The sequence below is a fragment of the Rutidosis leptorrhynchoides genome, chromosome 11, assembly GCF_046630445.1.
Source record: "Rutidosis leptorrhynchoides isolate AG116_Rl617_1_P2 chromosome 11, CSIRO_AGI_Rlap_v1, whole genome shotgun sequence".
NCBI lineage: Eukaryota > Viridiplantae > Streptophyta > Magnoliopsida > Asterales > Asteraceae > Rutidosis > Rutidosis leptorrhynchoides.
Window position 1 is genome coordinate 242,454,399 of NC_092343.1, and position 22,871 is coordinate 242,477,269.

Here is a 22,871-nt window from a genome sequence, read left to right on the forward strand (position 1 = left end):
TAAGCTACTGGTCCGACACGATCAATAATCTTGAATGGTCCAATATACCTTGGATTTAATTTCCCTCGTTTACCAAATCGAACAACGCCTTTCCAAGGTGAAACATTAAGCATGACCATCTCTCTAATTTCAAATTCTAAATCTTTTCTTTTAATGTCAGCGTAGCTCTTTTGTCGACTTTGGGCGGTTTTCAACCGTTGTTAAATTTGGATGATCTTCTCGGTAGTTTCTTGTATAATCTCCGGACCCGTAATCTGTCTATCCCCCACTTTACTCCAACAAATCGGAGACCTGCACTTTCTACCATAAAGTGCTTCAAACGGCGCCATCTCAATGCTTGAATGGTAGCTGTTGTTGTAGGAAAATTCTGCTAACGGTAGATGTCGATCCCAACTGTTTCCGAAATCAATAACACATACTCGTAGCATGTCTTCAAGCGTTTGTATCGTCCTTTCACTCTGCCCATCAGTTTGTGGATGATAGGCAGTACTCATGTCTAGACGAGTTCCTAATGCTTGCTGTAATGTCTGCCAGAATCTTGAAATAAATCTGCCATCCCTATCAGAGATAATAGAGATTGGTATTCCATGTCTGGAGATGACTTCCTTCAAATACAGTCGTGATAACTTCTCCATCTTGTCATCTTCTCTTATTGGCAGGAAGTGTGCTGATTTGGTGAGACGATCAACTATTACCCAAATAGTATCAAAACCACTTGCAGTCCTTGGCAATTTAGTGATGAAATCCATGGTAATGTTTTCCCATTTCCATTCCGGGATTTCGGGTTGTTGAAGTAGACCTGATGGTTTCTGATGCTCAGCTTTGACCTTAGAACACGTCAAACATTCTCCTACGTATTTAGCAACATCGGCTTTCATACCCGGCCACCAAAAATGTTTCTTGAGATCCTTGTACATCTTCCCCGTTCCAGGATGTATTGAGTATCTGGTTTTATGAGCTTCTCTAAGTACCATTTCTCTCATATCTTCAAATTTTGGTACCCAAATCCTTTCAGCCATATACCGGGTTCCGTCTTCCCGAATATTAAGATGCTTCTCCGATCCTTTGGGTATTTCATCCTTTAAATTTCCCTCTATTAAAACTCCTTGTTGCGCCTCCTTTATTTGAGTAGTAAGGTTATTATGAATCATTATATTCATAGATTTTACTCGAATGGGTTCTCTGTCCTTCCTGCTCAAGGCATCGGCTACCACATTTGCCTTCCCCAGGTGGTAACGAATCTCAAAGTTGTAATCATTCAATAATTCAATCCACCTACGCTGCCTCATATTCAGTTGTTTCTGATTAAATATGTGTTGAAGACTTTTGTGGTCGGTATATATAATACTTTTGACCCCATATAAGTAGTGCCTCCAAGTCTTTAATGCAAAAACAACCGCGCCTAATTCCAAATCATGCGTCGTATAATTTTGTTCGTGAATCTTCAATTGTCTAGACGCATAAGCAATCACCTTCGTTCGTTGCATTAATACACAACCGAGACCTTGCTTTGATGCGTCACAATAAATCACAAAATCATCATTCCCTTCAGGCAATGACAATATAGGTGTCGTAGTTAGCTTTTTCTTCAATAACTGAAACGCTTTCTCTTGTTCATCATTCCATTCAAATTTCTTCCCTTTATGCGTTAATGCAGTCAAGGGTTTTGCTATTCTGGAAAAGTCTTGGATGAACCTTCTGTAGTAACCAGCTATTCCTAAAAACTGGCGTATGTGTTTTGGAGTTTTCGGGGTTTCCCACTTTTCAACAGTTTCTATCTTTGCCGGATCCACCTTAATACCTTTTTTGTTCACTATGTGACCGAGGAATTGAACTTCTTCCAACCAAAATGCACACTTTGAAAATTTAGCGTACAATTCTTCCTTCCTCAATACTTCTAACACCTTTCTCAAATGTTCACCATGTTCTTGGTCATTCTTTGAGTAAATAAGTATGTCATCAATGAAAAAAATGACAAACTTGTCAAGGTATGGTCCACACACTCGGTTCATAAGGTCCATGAACACAGCTGGTGCATTAGTTAAACCAAATGGCATGACCATAAACTCGTAATGACCGTAACGTGTTCTGAAAGCAGTCTTTGGAATATCATCTTCTTTCACCCGCATTTGATGATACCCGGAACGTAAGTCAATCTTTGAATAAACAGACGAGCCTTGTAGTTGATCAAATAAGTCGTCGATTCTCGGTAGTGGGTAGCGGTTCTTGATGGTAAGTTTGTTCAACTCTCAGTAGTCGATACACAACCTGAATGTACCTTCTTTCTTCTTGACAAACAAAACAGGAGCTCCCCACGGTGATGTGCTTGGTCGAATGAAACCATGCTCTAAAAGTTCTTGTAATTGGCTCTGCAGTTCTTTCATCTCGCTGGGTGCGAGTCTGTAAGGAGCACGAGCTATTGGTGCAGCTCCTGGTACAAGATCTATTTGAAATTCAACGGATCGATGTGGGGGTAATCCCGGTAATTCTTTCAGAAATACATCAGGAAATTCTTTTGCGACGGGAACATCATTGATGCTCTTTTCTTCAGTTTGTACTTTCTCGACGTGTGCTAGAACAGCATAGCAACCTTTTCTTATTAGTTTTTGTGCCTTCAAATTACTAATAAGATGTAGCTTCGTGTTGCCCTTTTCTCCGTACACCATTAAGGGTTTTCCTTTTTCTCGTATAATGCGAATTGCATTTTTGTAACAAACGATCTCCGCTTTCACTTCTTTCAACCAGTCCATACCGATTATCACATCAAAACTCCCTAACTCTACTGGTATCAAATCAATCTTAAATGTTTCGCTAACCAGTTTAATTTCTCGATTCCGACATATATTATCTGCTGAAATTAATTTACCATTTGCTAATTCGAGTAAAAATTTACTATCCAAAGGCATCAATGGACAACTTAATTTAGCACAAAAATCTCTACTCATATAGCTTCTATCCGCACCCAAATCAAATAAAACGTAAGCAGATTTATTGTCAATAAGAAACGTACCCGTAACAAGCTCCGGGTCTTCATGTGCCTCTGCCGCATTAATATTGGAAACTCTTCCACGGCCTTGTCCATTCGTGTTCTCCTGGTTCGGGCAATTTCTAATAATGTGGCCCGGTTTTCCACATTTATAACAAACTACATTGGCATAACTTGCTCCGCCACTACTTGCTCCGCCATTACTCGTTCCGACACCATTTGTTCCTTTCGTTCTATTAACCCCTGGTCCGTAGACCTCACACTTCACCGCGCTATGACCATTTCTTTTACACTTGTTGCAAAATTTGGTGCAGAACCCCGAGTGATACTTTTCACACCTTTGGCATAGCTGCTTCTGATTATTGTTGTTGCAGTTATTATTGTTGTTGGGATGATTGTTGTAGTTGCTGTTGTTGTTGTTGTTGTTGTGGTTGTTGTTGTTGGGCCGTTTGTTGTAGTTGCGATTGATGTTGCGATTATTGGGATAATTGTTGTGATTATTGTTGTAATTGCTGTTGTTGTTGTATTGGTGATTCTTATCACCGTTTTCCTCCCACTTTCTTTTGACTTGCTTCACATTGGCCTCTTCAGCTGTCTGTTCTTTAATTCTTTCTTCAATCTGGTTCACGAGTTTGTGAGCCATTCTGCATGCCTGTTGTATGGAGGCGGGCTCGTGTGAACTTATATCTTCTTGGATTCTTTCCGGTAATCCTTTCACAAACGCGTCGATCTTCTCTTCCTCATCTTCGAATGCTCCCGGACACAATAGGCACAATTCTGTGAATCGTCTTTCGTACGTGGTAATATCAAATCCTTGGGTTCGTAACCCTCTAAGTTCTGTCTTGAGCTTATTGACCTCGGTTCTGGGACGGTACTTCTCGTTCATCAAGTGCTTGAATGCTGACCACGGTAGTGCGTACGCATCGTCTTGTCCCACTTGCTCTAGATAGGTATTCCACCATGTTAACGCAGAACCTGTGAAGGTATGCGTAGCGTACTTCACTTTGTCCTCTTCAGTACACTTACTTATGGCAAACACCGATTCGACCTTCTCGGTCCACCGTTTCAATCCGATCGGTCCTTCGGTTCCATCAAATTCCAAAGGTTTGCAGGCAGTGAATTCTTTGTAGGTGCATCCTACACGATTTCCTGTACTGCTAGATCCAAGGTTATTGTTGGTATGTTGCGCAGCCTGTACTGCGGCTATGTTTGAGGCTAGAAAAGTACGGAATTCCTCTTCATTCATATTCACGGTGTGTCGAGTAGTCGGTGCCATTTCCTTCAAAATAGTCAATTGGAACAAGTTAATCATACAGAATATTAAGAGTAGTTGATAGTATTTCGTAGCATAATATGAACTCATTTATAAAAGCTTTTTCTTCATATTAGCGTTTTATAAGTTTAAATTCGGGTAGTACCTACCCGTTAAGTTCATACTTAGTAGCTAATATACAATTCAACTACTACAATTCTATATGAAAAACTGATTATAATAATATTTCGCGTTCAAACTTTTACACAATATTTCACAAACTTACAATACCGCTTATTTTACATATAGCATGAAATATAGCACACAATAAATTTTATACAAGACGGTTGTAAAGATAATTCTAGCTAGTACACAAGTCGTTCAGCAAAGGCAATAAAGACACGTAATTCATACGTCCAGAAACAAGTCATGCATTCTGGTTTTACTAGGATTACTTCCCATCCTTGGTCTTGTGGAACATAACCGTTATGGCCGTTGATAAGACAGCGTGTTATAACGTCGTCAAAGGGACGAGGGTTACGTAATGTCCAACAGTCCCGTAACAATCTAAAAACCTCATTTCTTACCCCAATTACCGACTCCGTCACTTGTGGGAACATTTTGTTTAATAGTTGTAGCCCGATGTTCTTGTTCTCACTTTGGTGAGAAGCGAACATTACTAATCCGTAAGCATAACATGCTTCTTTATGTTGCATGTTAGCCGCTTTTTCTAAATCACGAAGTCCAATATTCGGATATATTGAGTCAAAATAATTTCTTAACCCATTGCGTAAAATAGCATTTGGGTTCCCCGCAATATATACGTCAAAGTAAACACATCGTAACTTATGGATTTCCCAATGTGATATCCCCCATCTTTCGAACGAAAGCCTTTTATAAACCAAGGCATTCTTGGAACGTTCTTTGAATGTCTTACAAACTGATCTCGCCTTAAATAGTTGTGCCGAAGAATTCTGACCGACTCTAGAAAAGATTTCATCAATCATGTCTCCGGGTAGGTCTCTTAAAATATTGGGTTGTCTATCCATTTTGTGTTTTTATACTGTAAAATAGACAAGAGTTAGATTCATAAAAAAAATACTTATTAATACAAGCAATTTTTACATATATCATAAAGCATAAGCACACTATATTACATATATTACACCACACGAATACAACTATCTTATTCCGACTCGCTTGTTTCTTTTTCTTCAGTTTTGGTTCGTTTTGCCAAGTTTCTAGGGATATATGATGTTCCCCAAATACGAGCCGTCATTTTCCACATTGGTTTAGAAAAACCTGGTGGTTTAGAGGTTCCCGGGTCATTGTTACAACTTAAGGACTTCGGGGGTTGACGGTACATATAAAGTTCATCGGGGTTGGAATTAGATTTCTCTATTTTTATGCCCTTTCCCTTATTATTTTCTTTTGCCTTTTTAAATTCAGTTGGGGTAATTTCTATAACATCATCGGAATTCTCGTCGGAATCCGATTCATCGGAGAATTGGTAATCCTCCCAATATTTTGCTTCCTTGGCGAAAACACCATTGACCATAATTAACCTTGGTCGGTTGGTTGAGGATTTTCTTTTACTTAACCGTTTTATTATTTCCCCCACCGGTTCTATTTCTTCATCCGGTTCCGGTTCTTCTTTCGGTTCTGATTCTTCTTCCGGTTCTGACTCTTCTTACGGTTCCTCTTCGGGAACTTGTGAATCAGTCCACGAATCATTCCAATTTACATTTGACTCTTCATTATTATTAGGTGAGTCAATGGGACTTGTTCTAGAGGTAGACATCTATCACATAATATCAAACGCGTTAAGAGATTAATATATCACATAATATTCACATGTTAAAAATATATAGTTTCCAACAAAATTTGTTAAGCAATCATTTTTCAAGTAAACACGGCCGAAGTCCAGACTCACTAATGCATCCTAACAAACTCGATAAGACACACTAATGCAAAATTCTGGTTCTCTAAGACCAACGCTCGGATACCAACTGAAATGTCCCGTTCTTATTGATTAAAAATGTTCCATATTAATTGATTTAGTTGCGAGGTTTTGACCTCTATATGAGACGTTTTTCAAAGACTGCATTCATTTTAAAACAAACCATAACCTTTATTTCATCAATAAAGGTTTAAAAAGCTTTACGTGGATTATCAAATAATGATAATCTAAAATATCCTGTTTACACACGACCATTACATAATGATTTACAATACAAATATGTTACATCGAAATCAGTTTCTTGAATGCAGTTTTTACACAATATCATACAAACATGGACTCCAAATCTTGTCCTTATTTTAGTATGCAACAGCGGAAGCTCTTAATATTCACCTGAGAATAAACATGCTTTAAACGTCAACAAAAATGTTGGTGAGTTATAGGTTTAACCTATATATATCAAATCGTAACAATAGACCACAAGATTTCATATTTCAATACACATCCCATACATAGAGATAAAAATCATTCATATGGTGAACACCTGGTAACCGACATTAACAAGATGCATATATAAGAATATCCCCATCATTCCGGGACACCCTTCGGATATGATATAAATTTCGAAGTACTAAAGCATCCGGTACTTTGGATGGGGCTTGTTGGGCCCGATAGATCTATCTTTAGGATTCGCGTCAATTAGGGTGTCTGTTCCCTAATTCTTAGATTACCAGACTTAATAAAAAGGGGCATATTCGATTTCGATAATTCAACCATAGAATGTAGTTTCACGTACTTGTGTCTATTTTGTAAATCATTTATAAAACCTGCATGTATTCTCATCCCAAAAATATTAGATTTTAAAAGTGGGACTATAACTCACTTTCACATATTTTCACTTCGTCGGGAAGTAAGACTTGGCTACTGGTTGATTCACGAACCTATAACAATATATACATATATATCAAAATATATTCAAAATATATTTACAACACTTTTAATATATTTTGATGTTTTAAGTTTATTAAGTCAGCTGTCCTCGTTAGTAACCTACAACTAGTTGTCCACAGTTAGATGTACAGAAATAAATCGATAAATATTATCTTGAATCAATCCACGACCCAGTGTATACGTATCTCAGTATTGATCACAACTCAAACTATATATATTTTGGAATCAACCTCAACCCTGTATAGCTAACTCCAACATTCACATATAGAGTGTCTATGGTTGTTCCGAAATAGATATAGATGTGTCGACATGATAGGTCGAAACATTGTATACGTGTCTATGGTATCTCAAGATTACATAATATACAATACAAGTTGATTAAGTTATGGTTGGAATAGATTTGTTACCAATTTTCACGTAGCTAAAATGAGAAAAATTATCCAATCTTGTTTTACCCATAACTTCTTCATTTTAAATCCGTTTTGAGTGAATCAAATTGCTATGGTTTCATATTGAACTCTATTTTATGAATCTAAACAGAAAAAGTATAGGTTTATTGTCGGAAAAATAAGTTACAAGTCATTTTTGTAAAGGTAGTCATTTCAGTCGAAAGAACGACGTCTAGATGACCATTTTAGAAAACATACTTCCACTTTGAGTTTAACCATAATTTTTGGATATAGTTTCATGTTCATAATAAAAATCATTTTCTCAGAATAACAACTTTTAAATAAAAGTTTATCATAGTTTTTAATTAACTAACCCAAAACAGCCCGCGGTGTTACTACGACGGCGTAAATCCGGTTTTACGGTGTTTTTCGTGTTTCCAGATTTTAAATCATTAAGTTAGCATATCATATAGATATAGAACATGTGTTTAGTTGATTTTAAAAGTCAAGATAGAAGGATTAACTTTTGTTTGCGAACAAGTTTAGAATTAACTAAACTATGTTCTAGTGATTACAAGTTTAAACCTTCGAATAAGATAGCTTTATATGTATGAATCGAATGATGTTATGAACATCATTACTACCTTAAGTTCCTTGGATAAACCTACTGGAAAATAGAAAAATGGATCTAGCTTCAATGGATCCTTGGATGGCTCGAAGTTCTTGAAGCAGAATCATGACACGAAAACAAGTTCAAGTAAGATCATCACTTGAAATAAGATTGTTATAGTTATAGAAATTGAACCAAAGTTTGAATATGATTATTACCTTGTATTAGAATGATAACCTACTGTAAGAAACAAAGATTTCTTGAGGTTGGATGATCACCTTACAAGATTGGAAGTGAGCTAGCAAACTTGAAAGTATTCTTGATTTTATGAAACTAGAACTTTTGGAATTTATGAAGAACACTTAGAACTTGAAGATAGAACTTGAGAGAGATCAATTAGATGAATAAAATTGAAGAATGAAAGTGTTTGTAGGTGTTTTTGGTCGTTGGTGTATGGATTAGATATAAAGGATATGTAATTTTGTTTTTATGTAAATAAGTCATGAATGATTACTCATATTTTTGTAATTTTATGAGATATTTCATGCTAGTTGCCAAATGATGGTTCCTACATGTGTTAGGTGACTCACATGGGCTGCTAAGAGCTGATCATTGGAGTGTATATACCAATAGTACATACATCTAAAAGCTGTGTATTGTACGAGTACGAATACGGGTGCATACGAGTAGAATTGTTGATGAAACTGAACGAGGATGTAATTGTAAGCATTTTTGTTAAGTAGAAGTATTTTGATAAGTGTCTTGAAGTCTTTCAAAAGTGTATGAATACATATTAAAACACTACATGTATATACATTTTAACTGAGTCGTTAAGTCATCGTTAGTCGTTACATGTAAATGTTGTTTTGAAACCTTTAGGTTAACGATCTTGTTAAATGTTGTTAACCCAATGTTTATAATATCAAAAGAGATTTTAAATTATTATATTATCATGATATTATGATGTACGAATATCTCTTAGTATGATATATATACATTAAATGTCGTTACAACGATAATCGTTACATATATGTCTCGTTTCAAAATCATTAAGTTAGTAGTCTTGTTTTTACATATGTAGTTCATTGTTAATATACTTAATGATATGTTTACTTATCATAATATCATTTTAACTATATATATAACCATATATATGTCATCATATAGTTTTTACAAGTTTTAACGTTCGTGAATCACCGGTCAACTTGGGTAGTCAATTGTCTATATGAAACCTATTTCAATTAATCAAGTCTTAACAAGTTTGATTGCTTAACATGTTGGAAACATTTAATCATGTAAATATCAATCTCAATTAATATATATAAACATGGAAAAGTTCGGGTCACTACAAAAACCTCGCAACGAAATCAATTAATATGGAACGTTTTTAATCAATAAGAACGGGACATTTCAATTTCTGTCTTGGAGAGCTGCTACTAATCGAAATCCACCTGTTATTGTTGATTAAACAAAAAAGAATGATGACGTTACAATAATTGATAAACGAAGAAGCTGTGATAAGTAGCATAACGAGAATGATTAACTGAAACTAGACTATTCCGATTACACATTGCAAACTACCGCTATTTCCTGTTCTGTTCAAGCAGCTACAAACCCTTAAACCACTGTTCGAATAAATTACATTTGATTTCTACAATTATTAATCAAAATCACAAGAAATTCATCAACTATATTCAACCGTCACTAAACCCTTCAAGGAAACCCTTTATTACAACTCGTTTTCAATTCAGTTGAAATACAGATTATGTATATAAATGGATGATTTATTTAAGAAAATAACAATGAATCTTTTACCTATCTGAACAATTGAGGAATCAATTACCTGATCAATCGATGAAGAATGATAAGACGATGAGCCTGATACAATGAAGATAGATAATAATGAACTGCTATCCGTGTGGAATAATACTCGAACGATGATGATGATTAAACAATAACCTACTGTACATTAGAGAATTTGTTGATTAATTGATCGATTGATGAGGGATGACGATTAGCGATGGTGATGAAGAGAAGATGAGGATGAACAAAAACGTGATAATGAATGATGATGGTAGATACTTTGATCGATGATGATATATTTCCCTCTGTGTCTTTGCTCCTGCTAACTCAGATCTGTTTTGGAACCACCCAACAAAATGCATAATTTTTTTAGGTATTATTTTATTCCAATTCTTCTTTTTATTATTATTATTATTATTATTATTATTATTATTATTATTATTATTATTATTATTATTATTATTATTATTATTATTATTATTATTATTATTGTTATTATTAGTGTTAGTAATATAAATATAATTATTATTAGTATCACTATTATTACTAATATAAAGAATTATAATCATTATTAATTATTGTTATTGTTATAACATGATTTTTATTATTATCATTTTAGTTATTATTAAGTAATATCGTTATGAACTAAAAGTAATACTGTTATTAGTACAAAGTATGATTATTATTATTATTACGAATATGATTATTATTATTATTATTATTGTTCCTACGAAAATAACACAACTAATATTATTATTATCATTCCTATTAAAATTATCATTTTCAAAAGTATCATTTTTATTATCATTATTATTTTTATCATTATCATTATTATTATTATTATTATTATTATTATCAGTATTATTATCAATATTATTGTTATTATTACAACTAAATGTTATTTTGCAAAATACATTACAAATATATTAATATTTCATATTACTAGATTTTTACTAATAAAATGACATTTAGTAAGCTATATATAAATATATTAATTAACAAATATATATATTCTTATTACATATAAACCTTGAGATAAATTTCTATTTTTTTTATATATTATGATAAATGATAAATATCATATTATTAAATTACTCTAATAAGTATTTACTATATTAATAAATGTATTATATAAATAAGTATTAACTACTTAAAGTATATAGGATAAATATAACTTATTTAGTAATACGATATATAAATTATTATTATATAAACTTGTTAGTTGTTATATAGATTCGTGAATCCGAGGCCAACCCTGCATTGTTCACTTTGTCTAATGTCGTCATATGTATTTTTACTACAAAATACATTAGGTGAGTTTCATTTGCCTATTTACCCTTTATATTTTTGGGCTGAGAATACATGCGCTGCTTTTATAAATGCTTTACGAAATAGACACAAGTGATAAAAACTACATTATATGGTTGAATGATCGAAATCGAATATGTCCCTTTTTATAAAGTCTGGTAATCTAAGAATTAGGGAACAGACATCCTAATTGACGCGAACTCTAAAGATAGATCTATCGGGCCTAACAAGCCCCATCCAAAGTACCGGATGCTTTAGTACTTCGAAATTTATATCATGTCTGAAGGAGGATCCCAGAATGATGGGAATATTTTTATATGCATATTGTGAATGTCGGTTACCAGGTGTTCAATCCATATGAATGATATTTTGTCTCTATGCATGGGACGTATATTTATGAGAAATGAAAATCTTGTGGTCTATTAAAATGTTGGAAATGATTATTTATGTTAAACTAATGAACTCTCCAACCTTTTGGTTGACACTTTAAAGCATGTTTATTCTCAGGTATGAAAGAAATCTTCCGCTGTGCATTTGCTCATCTTAGGGACATTACTTGGAGTCATTAATGGCATATTTCAAAAGACGTTGCATTCCAATCGTTGAGTTCATCAAGTTTATTATTAAGTCAATTATAGTTAGATATATTATGAAATGGTATGCATGACATCAACTTGCGATGTAATGAAAGATTGTCTTTTCAAAAACGAATGCAATGTTTGTAAAATGTATCATATAGAGGTCAAGTACCTCGCGATGTAATCAACTGTTGTGAATCGTTTATAATCGATATGGACTTCATCTGGATGGATTAGGATGGGTCTTCACATCGTTTCCAGTGACCCATTTCACCGCAACCGAAGCACGGATCTTCCTTGGGGTTAGCTTTACCGGCAACCTTTTGCTTCTTGTTGTTGTTGGTTGGGGTAACCATCTTCCCTTTTCCCTTGCCCTTGCCTTGGTAGACGGGTCCTTTCCTCTTAGCCGCCTTCGGCTTAGAAGTGTTATTGCCTTTGGACCCACCTTCATTGATCATAAACATGGGTGAAGCCCTTTTACCCATGCTCGCTTCGGCCGTCTTAAGCATGGTGTGTAATTCGCCAATGCTCTTATCCCATCTATTCATATTGTAATTCATTACAAATGTGTCAAACCTCTTTGACAAGGAGTTAAGGATAAGGTCCGTCGCTAATTCATTAGACACGTTGCAGTTTAGTCAGTTCGCTCGATCAATTAGGCTTTTCATCTTGAGGATATAAGATGAAACGGATTGGGAGTCGTCCATCCGACATGCATGAAGCGCTCGAACCGTTTCGAAGCGCTCGACACGAACTTGTTGAAGGAGCATCTCCTTCAACTGTGTGATCATGTCATATGCACTATGATGCTCAAAATCCTTTTGGAGTTCGGGTATCATAGTCCCAAGCATGAGGCAAGAAACTTGCACCGAATCGGTGCAATATTTCTCCAATAAGCCACACCTTCCGTATCATCCTCGTCCGGTTGATCGGGAATGGGGTCTTCTAACACATACGCCTTATCCTCTAGTTTGAGGAAAATCCTTAGATTGCGGAACCAATCCATGAAGTTCGTATGGTTGAGTTTTTCTTTTTCAAGGATTGACCTCAACGATAGGTTGTTAAAGTTGATAGGTGCGTTAGGAATGTTGTTGTTATTGGCGGCCAATAAACTTTAACAACCTATCATTGAGGTCAATCCTCAAAAAATAAAAACTCAACCATACGCACTTCATGTATTGGTTTCACAATCTAAGAATTGTCCTTAACCTAGAGGATATGGCGTATGTGTTGGAAGACCCCATTCCCGATCAACCGGACGAGGATGATACGGAAGGCATGGCTTATTGAAAGAAATATTGCACCGATTCGGTGCAAGTTTCTTGCCTCATGCTTGGAACTATGATACCCGAACTCCAAAAGGACTTTGAGCATCATAGTGTATATGACTTGATCACACATTTGAAGGAGATGTCCCTTCAACAAGCTCGTGTCGAGCGCTTTGAAACGGTCCGAGCGCTTCATGCATGTCGGATGGACGACTCCCAATCCGTTTCATCTTATGTCCTTAAGATGAAAAGCCTAATTGATCGAGAGAACCGTCTAAACTGCAACGTGTCTAATGAATTAGCCACGGACCTTATCCTTAATTCCTTGTCAAAGAGGTTTGACACATTTGTAATGAATTACAACATGAATGGATGGTATAAGAGCATTGGCGAATTACATGCCATGTTTAAGACAGCCGAAGCGAGCATGGGTAAAAGGGCTTCACCCATGTTTATGATCAATGAAGGTGGATCCCAAACCAATAACACTTCTAAGCCAAAGGCGGCTAAGAGGAAAGGACCCGCCTACCAAGGCAAGGGTAAGGGAAAGGGGAAGATGGTTACCCCAACCAACAACAACAAGAAGCAAAAGGTTGCCGGTAAAGCTAACCCCAAGGAAGATCCGTGCTTTGGTTGCGGTGAAATGGGTCACTGGAAACGCAACTGCCCGGTCTACCTAAAGGAGTTGAAAGAAAAGAGGGATGCAGGGCAGACCTCAGGTAATGTATATATGGTATACATTGAGCTTAGTATTAGTTCTTCTAATACATGGGTATTAGACACAGGATGTGGAACTCATATTTGCAATTCTTTGCAGGGGTTCAAAATAAGTGATCAAGATGCGGGAACAACAAGTCTCTTCATGGAAAATGGAGTAAGGGTGCAAGTGAAAGCTCAAGGAGACTTTGTTTTAAAGCTACCAAGTGGTTTGGAGCTTATTTTGAAAAATGTTTTGTATGCACCCGATTTATCTTGAAACATTATTTCTGTATCCCGTTTGAAACAATATGGTTTTAATCTTAATTTCATTAATGATGATATCCATGTTTCTTTAGATAATGTGTCCTATTTTAAGGCTTTGCCTTCGAATGATATTGATGAATTGGTTCATGATGACACATCATACAATAGCTCAATATACCATGCGAACACCAAGAAACTCAAAAGGGATTTGAGTGATTCCTACTTACGGCATTGTCGCCTTGGTCACATAAATAAGAACCGAATGCATACACTTCAAAAGAATGGCCTTTTGAAATCAAGTGAGCTAGACTCATTTGATGTATGTGAATCTTGTTTACAAGGCAAAATGACTAAAGCACCTTTCAAAGGGACCTATGAAAGGGCTAAAGACTTATTGGGATTAATACATTCGGATGTATATGGACCCTTTAAGCCCACGACTAGGAATGGTGAAAGATACTTCGTTACTTTCATTGATGACTTCAGTCGTTTCAGATATTTCTACTTGTTAAGACATAAGGACGAAACTTTTGAAGCATTCAAGGATTATCAAAACGAAGTACAAAATCAACTCAGTAAGACAATCAAGGTACTTCGTACCGATAGAGGAGGTGAATACCTAAGCGATGCTTTCCAAGATCATCTTAAAAGTTGTGGGATTATCTCGCAACTCACTCCTCCTGGAACACCCCAACTTAATGGAGTTTTCGAAAGGAGGAACCGAACCCTAATGGATATGGTTTGATCTATGATGGCTAGAAGCTCGTTGCCTCTATCATTTTGGGGTTATTGTCTATGCTCCGCGGCTCGTATTCTAAATATGGCCCCAACCAAGAAAGTGGAACGAACTCCTCATGAGATGTGGTTTGGAAAACCTCCATCTCTATCATACTTAAAGGTATGGCGATGTGAAGCTTATCCTAAGCGTTACGTCCCTAATAAGTTGAATGCTCGATCCACGAAGTGTATCTTCATAGGATATCCCAAGGATGATATGGGATATTATTTCTATGATCCATCCGAGCAGAATGTATTTGTTGCTCGAAAGGCTGAATTCCTTGAAACTAAGTTCTTAATGGAAGGAAATAGTGAAAGGAAGATAGATCTTGAAGAGGTTCAAGATCAAGTAGATGATGCACAATTGGTTGACACTTACACTCAACATGAAAATGTTGAGAATGGTCAAATGGATGATCAAAGTGTACAAGACGTTTGCAAATCTGGTAGGATTAGTAATCCTCCTGAGAGATATGGGTTTCTCATGGACGGTTGCTATGTGGTTGATTTGGATGAACCAACAAACTACTGAGATGCTTTATCAAGGATTGATAAAGATAAATGGTAGGAAGCCATGAACGCTGAGATGCAATCCATGTATGACAACCAAGTTTGGGAACTTGTTGCGCAACCTCCTGGCTCTAGGCTAGTTGATTGTAAATGGCTTTTCAAAATGAAAACCGACATACATGGAAACTTGGATACATATAAAGCTAGACTTGTAGCAAAAGGTTTCACTCAAACTCAAGGGGTTGACTATGATGAAACTTTTTTGCCTGTGGCAATGCTAATGTCTATTAGGATATTACTTGCCATTGCTGCTCATTATGATTATGAAATATAGAAAATGGATGTCAAGACCGCTTTCCTAAATGGACATCTTGAGGAAGATGTCTATATGGTTCAGCCTGAATGTTTTGTTGATCCGAAGTGTCCTAAAAAGGTATGCAAGTTAAAGAAGTCAATCTACGGATTGAAACAAGCATCTAGAATGTGGAATCATCATTTTAATGAGAAGACCAAGAAATTTGGCTTCATTAAAAATGGTAATGAAGCTTGTGTATACAAGAAAGCTAGTGAGAGCACTATCATGTTCCTTGTATTATATGTGGATGATATATTATTATTTGGGAATGATATTCTGGTAATGCAAGGTGTTAATACTTGGTTAAGTAAGTGCTTCTCTATTAAGGATCTTGGAGAAGCACAATACCTTTTGGGGATTGGGATCTACAGGGATAGATCTAAGAAACTGATAGGTTTGAATCAAAGTGCATACATTGAAAAGATCTTGAAAAGGTTCAAGATGGAGAACTATAAGAAAGGTTTGGAACCTATTCAAAAGGGAACGATTCTCAGTTCATCTCAGTGCCCTACCACAAAAGATGAACAAGAGAGAATGAAGAAAGTCCCATACGCATCTGCTATTGGGTCAATCATGTATGCAATGATATGTACTAGACCGGATGTGTCATGCGCTCTTAGCCTGACAAGTAGATACCAGAATAACCCAGGAAACAGTCATTGGATTGCTGTCAAAAGTATATTGAAATATCTTAGGAGGACTAAGGATATGTTTCTAATATATGGGTCTGGTGAGGAGGAACTCGCAGTAAAGGGTTACGTGGATGCAAGTTTCCAAACTAATCGAGATGATTCTCGATCACATTCAGGTTATGTCTTCACGTTAAATGGAGGTGCGGTCTCTTGGAAGAGTTCAAAACAGGATATTGTTGCATTATCCACTACAGAGTCGGAGTGTATTACCGCCTCATTGGCAGCTTAGGAAAATGCATGGATGAAGAAATCCATCGATGACTTAGGAGTAGTCCCTTCCATTCAGGACCCTCTTGATATCTTTTGTGACAACGAGGGTGCGATTGCTCAAATCAAGGAACCTCGTGCTCATCAAAAGACCCGTCACATTGAGTGGAGATTCAATTACATAAGGGATGAAGTTGAAAGGGAAAGATATGTATTCACAAAGTTCACACAGATCTTAACATAGCGGATCCTCTCACGAAGCTCTTACATTGATCAAAACATGTAGGACATGTTTGTGCATTAGGGCTTCGATATTCTAGTGATTGGTCATGATCTGTTTTAAGTATTGTAACGGAACGAAATTGTTCAAACTCATTAATATAATTATGGTATTAATTTATTTTGAGTTATGTTCCTATTTTGCATATTTTATCCATGAATAAGTAATTATTCTAAATTCCGTGGTCGATCACATTTGTGGAAACAAGTGTGAGGTTTAGGCTATTATGAATTTGGATTGGTATACATTCACGGGATGAATGTGGGGCAAGGTTGCAACCAAGGTTCATAGATATTTGTGGGATACAAATATTGGAAGACCCGCCCTCAAGATTTAATAAATGGAGCCTTTGTGGTTGATCACATGTAATCTTGAGTAAAGGCAAATATCATTGTATCCTCTGACCTGAGATACATATTGGGTTCGGATATTCACTAAGTATTATGCCTTGATTCTTTCCTTCGCTATTCTGAAATATGGTAGTTCATAAGGAAGAGCTCAGGTGTAATGCAAAGTATATATCTAGGACGTATGTAGTCAAGATGGAATTCGTCCCTCTTATTCATTGAGAGTCATATGTCTAAGGCCGGATAAAGTTAAATCTAGAAGAGAGTGATCACTCTGTGTCTCTTGGATTTAACATGACATCTAGGACGAAAGGATATAATGAAAAGATTCACCTAATCATATTCGAGATGGGAACTCGAAAGGGATGATGTTATTGAATGGCACAAAGTCATAACATATTGGGGGTGATGGACGGTCGTTAGGTGGTATCCGTCACTTGCATTAATTTCTTATGTTTCTCGTGCAAGTGGGAGATTGAAGGTATTTCGTATGCCCGAGCGACATATTTAATTAATGTGGCTAATATGTTATGATCCAAGTCGGGTCATACCCAATAACAAGCTTACCGACACCTTAAACGTATTTGAGCTTAACGATTGGATCATAAAGTAAATACGCGACACTTGGATTTTAGAAAATCGATTTTCTAAAATATTATCACTTGAGATAAATTATTTGGATAATTATATATAATTGTTTATAGGTTTAAATAATTATATTGTGTTATATTTTATAAAAGGTTTATAAAGTATATAAGTAACTAAACAATGCATATGTTTTATAACAAGTTTTATATATATATATATATATATATATGTATATATAACATCAAGTTTTATATATAAACATTCTTGTTATAAAATAATGGCATGGATGGGCAGTTTTTGGGACTCCAAGACAAGTCCCATGCTTGTTTATTCTTGTTACTTTTGATACAAATATTCTCAAGTGCATGCTTAACAAAAGGACCAAGGCTTGACTCCTTTTCTCAAGAGTGTATACTAGACTTTCAAAGCAAAAAAACTGCACAGAATTGTTGCTGAAACAGGCTGCTGGCCGTGGCCATTTTTGAGCTCAAAGGGAGTTCTAAATTTTGTTTTGCAAGCTTATATCAAGTGTAAATCAAATCCTAACTAAAGGCAAAGGTGTTGGGGTTATTGCTTGGGGTATTTCTTGCTTGAGGCTTCAAGTTAGAAGCTCCATTTTCCATCATCTTCATCATCATCTTGCAACTTTGTAAACAACCCTCAACTAGCTTGAGGAGGTATATATATCTTCTCTACTTGTAATATTTGTAAGCATTTATCCAAGACTTGATATTAATATGGGATTTAACAAAATGGCTTAACAAATATACTTGTTCTATTATTGCTTCCACTTGCTTTAACTATCTTAAAATTGATTTTATGATTGTGTAAACTACATGAACATGTTGCTTGTTAAAAATGTTAAATTCCATCAGTAAAAAAATTGGTTCGAGCTGAAATTTTACGCGAAGTTCAATACCATTCATGGATTGCGAATCCAGTTTTGTTGAAAAAACTGATGGTTCTTGGAGAATGTGTATTGATTACAAAGATTTGAATAAAGCGTGCCCTAAGGATAACTACCAGCTTCCAGAAATTGATTTAAAGGTGGAATCTTTACATGCTTTTCCATATAAATATTTTTTGGACGCGAAAAGAGGTTATCATCAGATTCCAATGGCTCAAGAGGACGCAGATAAAACCACATTTCATACCGGGAAAGGCATATATTCCTATATAATGATGCCTTTTGGTTTAATCAATGCGGGTGCAACATATCAACGTTTGATCGATACTATGTTTGAAAAACAAATAGGGCGTAATCTTGAGGCTTATGTAGATGATTTAGTGATCAAAAGCACAACGCAAGAGCGAATTATTGAAGATATGCGCGAAACATTTGATACACTGCGAAGAATAAACATGAAGCTTAATCCGTTAAAATGCAGTTTTGGTAAAACTGAAGGAAAATTTTTGGGATATCTTGTTACAGAACAAGGTATTCAAGCTAATCCATATAAGATCGTGGCTATAGAAAACATGACTGGACGAGTTTCTGCCTCATACAGCTCGGGCCGAAACTCGGGGGAAGTTTAGGAGAGATGGAGAGAGCCAGCAGCTGACAGTCGGGGCGGGGATAAGCTTCCTTCTTCACAAGCTTATCCCTCCCAAAAAAACCGACCCGATAGCGCTTCTCGTTTTTTCTATTCCATCCGTTGGTTTGACCCTGCCGGGTAACTGAATATTCTCATGTTCCGATTGTCGACAAAAAACCATCAAAGTGCTCCCAAGAACGGTTAAAGAGGTGCAAAGTTTAACCGGAAAGCTGGCCGCGTTAACGCGTTTTTTGTCTAAAGCTGCTGAAAGGCAGTTGCCATTTTTCAAAACTCTAAAAGGTTGCTTGAAGCAAAAAAGTTTTGTTTGGACCAGTGAAGCAGAAACCGCGTTTCAAGAGATGAAAAAGTTGTTGAAAACTTTGCCTATGTTAATAGTGCCGGTTGATGGCAAAATTCTTTATCTTTATATATCAGTGGCAAATGAAGCTTTTGGTTCAGTTTTGATCGCGGAAAGGAATAAAATACAAAAGCCGGTATATTTTGTTAGCAAAGCTCTTGCAGGAAGTGAAATAAACTATGCGCCAATTGAAAAGTTTGTGTACACGCTTATTTTAACATCGCGAAGGTTAAGATGATATTTTCAAGGGCATCCAGTGCATGTGTTAACTAATTTACCGATCAAACAAGTCTTAACAAAACCAGAGATATCTGGTAGACTCGCATTGTGGGCAGTAGAGTTAGGTGCTTATGAAATATCTTACCTTCCACGTAGTGCTGTTAAAAGTCAGGTTATGGCGGATTACCTCACTGAAATGTCTGGAGAGTTAGAGGTAATCAATGAGCCAACCGCGTTAAAACCAGTAATTGGTGAAACTTCGGATTTGTTTACTGACTGTGCCTCGTGTGTGGAAGGTGCAGGTGCGGGTTTAGTTTTGGCAAGCCCAAGTGGTGAAGAACATACATATGCATTGCGTTTTAATTTTGATGTTACAAATAACGAAGCACAGTATGAAGCAATGTATATCATTCAAAATGATATTCTATACCGCAAATCGTACTGCAGGCCAATGATGCGATGTGTTGGACCAATTGAGGCAGAAATGATAGTGGAAGAAGTGCGTAACGGCACTTGTGCACTGCATTCAGGCTACAAAACTATTGCAGCGAAAATCATGCGGATGGGTTACTTTTGGCCATCCCTTTACCGCGATGTGGTGAAAATTGTTAAACGTTGTAAAAGTTGCCAAAGGCATGCTCCGCAGAATCGAACGCCAAGGCATGATATGATTCTTGTTAATTAGCCATGGCCATTTCACAAATGAGCTATTGATATTGTAGGGCCATTTCCTGCAGGGCCTGGCAATGTTAAGTTCTTGATTGTCGCAGTTGATTATTTTACTAAATGGGTTGAAGCTAAGGCGGGTCGCACTATCACTGGGGTGCAGGTACGAAACTTTGTGTGGGAGTGCATTGTCTGCAGATTTGGCATTCCACGAGAGTTGGTCAGCGATAATGGTGCACAAATAGCGAAAGATCCTTTTAAGATATGGTGTACTGATTTAAATATAATACAAAAGTTTACATCAGTCGCCCACCCACAGGCTAATGGTTTATGTGAAGTAACCAACCGCGACATAGTAAGCGGTATTAAAAAGCGGTTATGCGAGAAGCGAACTGGTTGGGTAGATGAACTACCCAATGTGCTGTGGGCACACCACACAACTTTTAAGAAGAGCACAGGAGAGACACTTTTTAGTTTGGTATATGCCTCTGAGGCAGTAATCCCCGCAGAAATTCTGGTACCAACGCATAGATTTGCTAACTTTGAAGAAGAAGCAAATGATGCTGCGTTGAGCGAAAATCTGAACTTCATTGAAGAGCAGAAGCTAATGGCGGCTATCAGAGAAGCAAATAATATACAAAAAATTGCTAAGTATTATAATAAAAGAGTACGTGCTTTGTCTTTTGATATAGGCGAATGGGTATTGCGCAATAATGAAGCAAGCAGAGCAGAAAAGCTTGGTAAATTGGGTCCTAATTGGGAAGGCCCTTATCAAATTGTGGCAATTAATGCAGCAGGTTCATATAAGCTCGCGAATATAGAAGGGCGAACTTTACCTAATGCGTGGCATGCCGTTTTATTAAAGCGATATTATGCATAACTTTGTAAAAATTATAAAGTGCATATGTGTAAAGTGCGAAGTGGCTTCACGGCTTATGGCTGATAATTCTTTTTATATGTTCTTATTTTTAATTTTTGCAAGTCTTGATCACGCTTGTAAGAATTTCAGAATTGACATTAGAAAGAATATGCGAAATATTTTCTTGTGAAATGCAACTGATTATGACGTGTTTTATACTTTGTTTCATAATGTTGTGATACTTCACAGAGTTTAGATAGCCAAGTGGTGGAAAAAGCCCACTTTGGCAGGAGAAATTATTACGAAAGGAATTTATATCTGAAGTGTTTGATTTCGCCAATACTTAGATGCTTTGCAATGCAAATTGACTGCCTAAGGATCGTTACGGCAGACTTAGAAGATTCATAACGTATAAATTTATACGCATACAGATTGTTTTGCAAAAGTACGCATTTATTATGTGCACAATAATGAAAGTTGGAAATTGCAAAGGACAAGTCCGTGTTATGAATATCTGATAATGAAAGCGCTATATAAATAAAAGTACTTGCAAATATAAGAAAAAGCAAAATTTTATTATTAATAACGTAGAAGCAGCTGCGTGCTGTTATACAAAGCGAAATTCTACTCTTTGGTCAAGTCAAGCTTGATAATGTCATCTGCAGTGACATCTTCTCGCTCGCTTATTGCGGTTATTTTAGCGAGGGGAATTTCAGCTATGCCCTACTGGGCAACTGCGTATGCTGATTTTGCCTCTTCTAAGGAGCAAAGGCGATCAGAAATGGCAGATGGTAGTGGATTTGGCAGTGGGCAATTGATGACAATCTCATCCATAAACTCTACCCTCTCGCGAAGTCTTAATGCGGCAGTAAACGTAGAAAAATTCTTGGAAACAGGCTTGGAATTGAGTATTTTCCTAGGCAATTCGGGGAGATGTTGGCGGAACTTGGTGAAGTCAAGCTCCGCAGAAGCTTTAGCAGCAAGAGCGCTGTCCCGCTCTGCGGTAAGCTTCACCACATCCTCTAACAGCAATTTGATGGTGGCTTGAAAGTTGTTTTCTTTCTCAGTACCGGTAGAGACCTGTTGTTTCAGCTCATCAACGGTGGTTTTTGCTGCGGTGAGTTCGTAGGAGAGGTCAACACATCGTTTCTATCTGTCTGCAGCTTTGGCCTTCTCAGTTTGATATTTTGCTTTTTCAGCCTCAAGAACGTTGAAAAACTGTTCTTGATGGGACATCATATCATATGCAGAATTGAAGCACATGTAAAAATTTTGAACAAAACTGTTGTGCGCATCCAGCGCAGAGAGCTTGGAGAATTCATGACGAAGCTCGCCGGGGATTGCCAACTTCATCTGTTGGCGCTGGTCCAGAGCAGCAGCAGCTGACGCATAAGTTTATCCTGATAACCC

General features: G+C 36.5%; 1 protein-coding gene across 1 annotated transcript in view; it reads left to right on the top strand.

The window, feature by feature from the left end:
* LOC139875494 (uncharacterized) overlaps positions 1-22,509 on the top strand; it is an 82,406-nt gene extending 59,897 nt beyond the window's left edge. Inside the window, exons 2-7 of the mRNA XM_071862830.1 lie at positions 19,333-19,482; positions 19,546-19,812; positions 19,966-20,502; positions 20,659-21,302; positions 21,711-21,786; positions 22,127-22,509. Coding sequence (XP_071718931.1) covers positions 19,333-19,482; positions 19,546-19,812; positions 19,966-20,502; positions 20,659-21,302; positions 21,711-21,786; positions 22,127-22,509 — 2,057 coding nt within the window. The remainder of the gene's footprint in view (positions 1-19,332; positions 19,483-19,545; positions 19,813-19,965; positions 20,503-20,658; positions 21,303-21,710; positions 21,787-22,126) is intronic.
* The last annotated feature ends 362 nt before the right edge of the window (positions 22,510-22,871 follow it).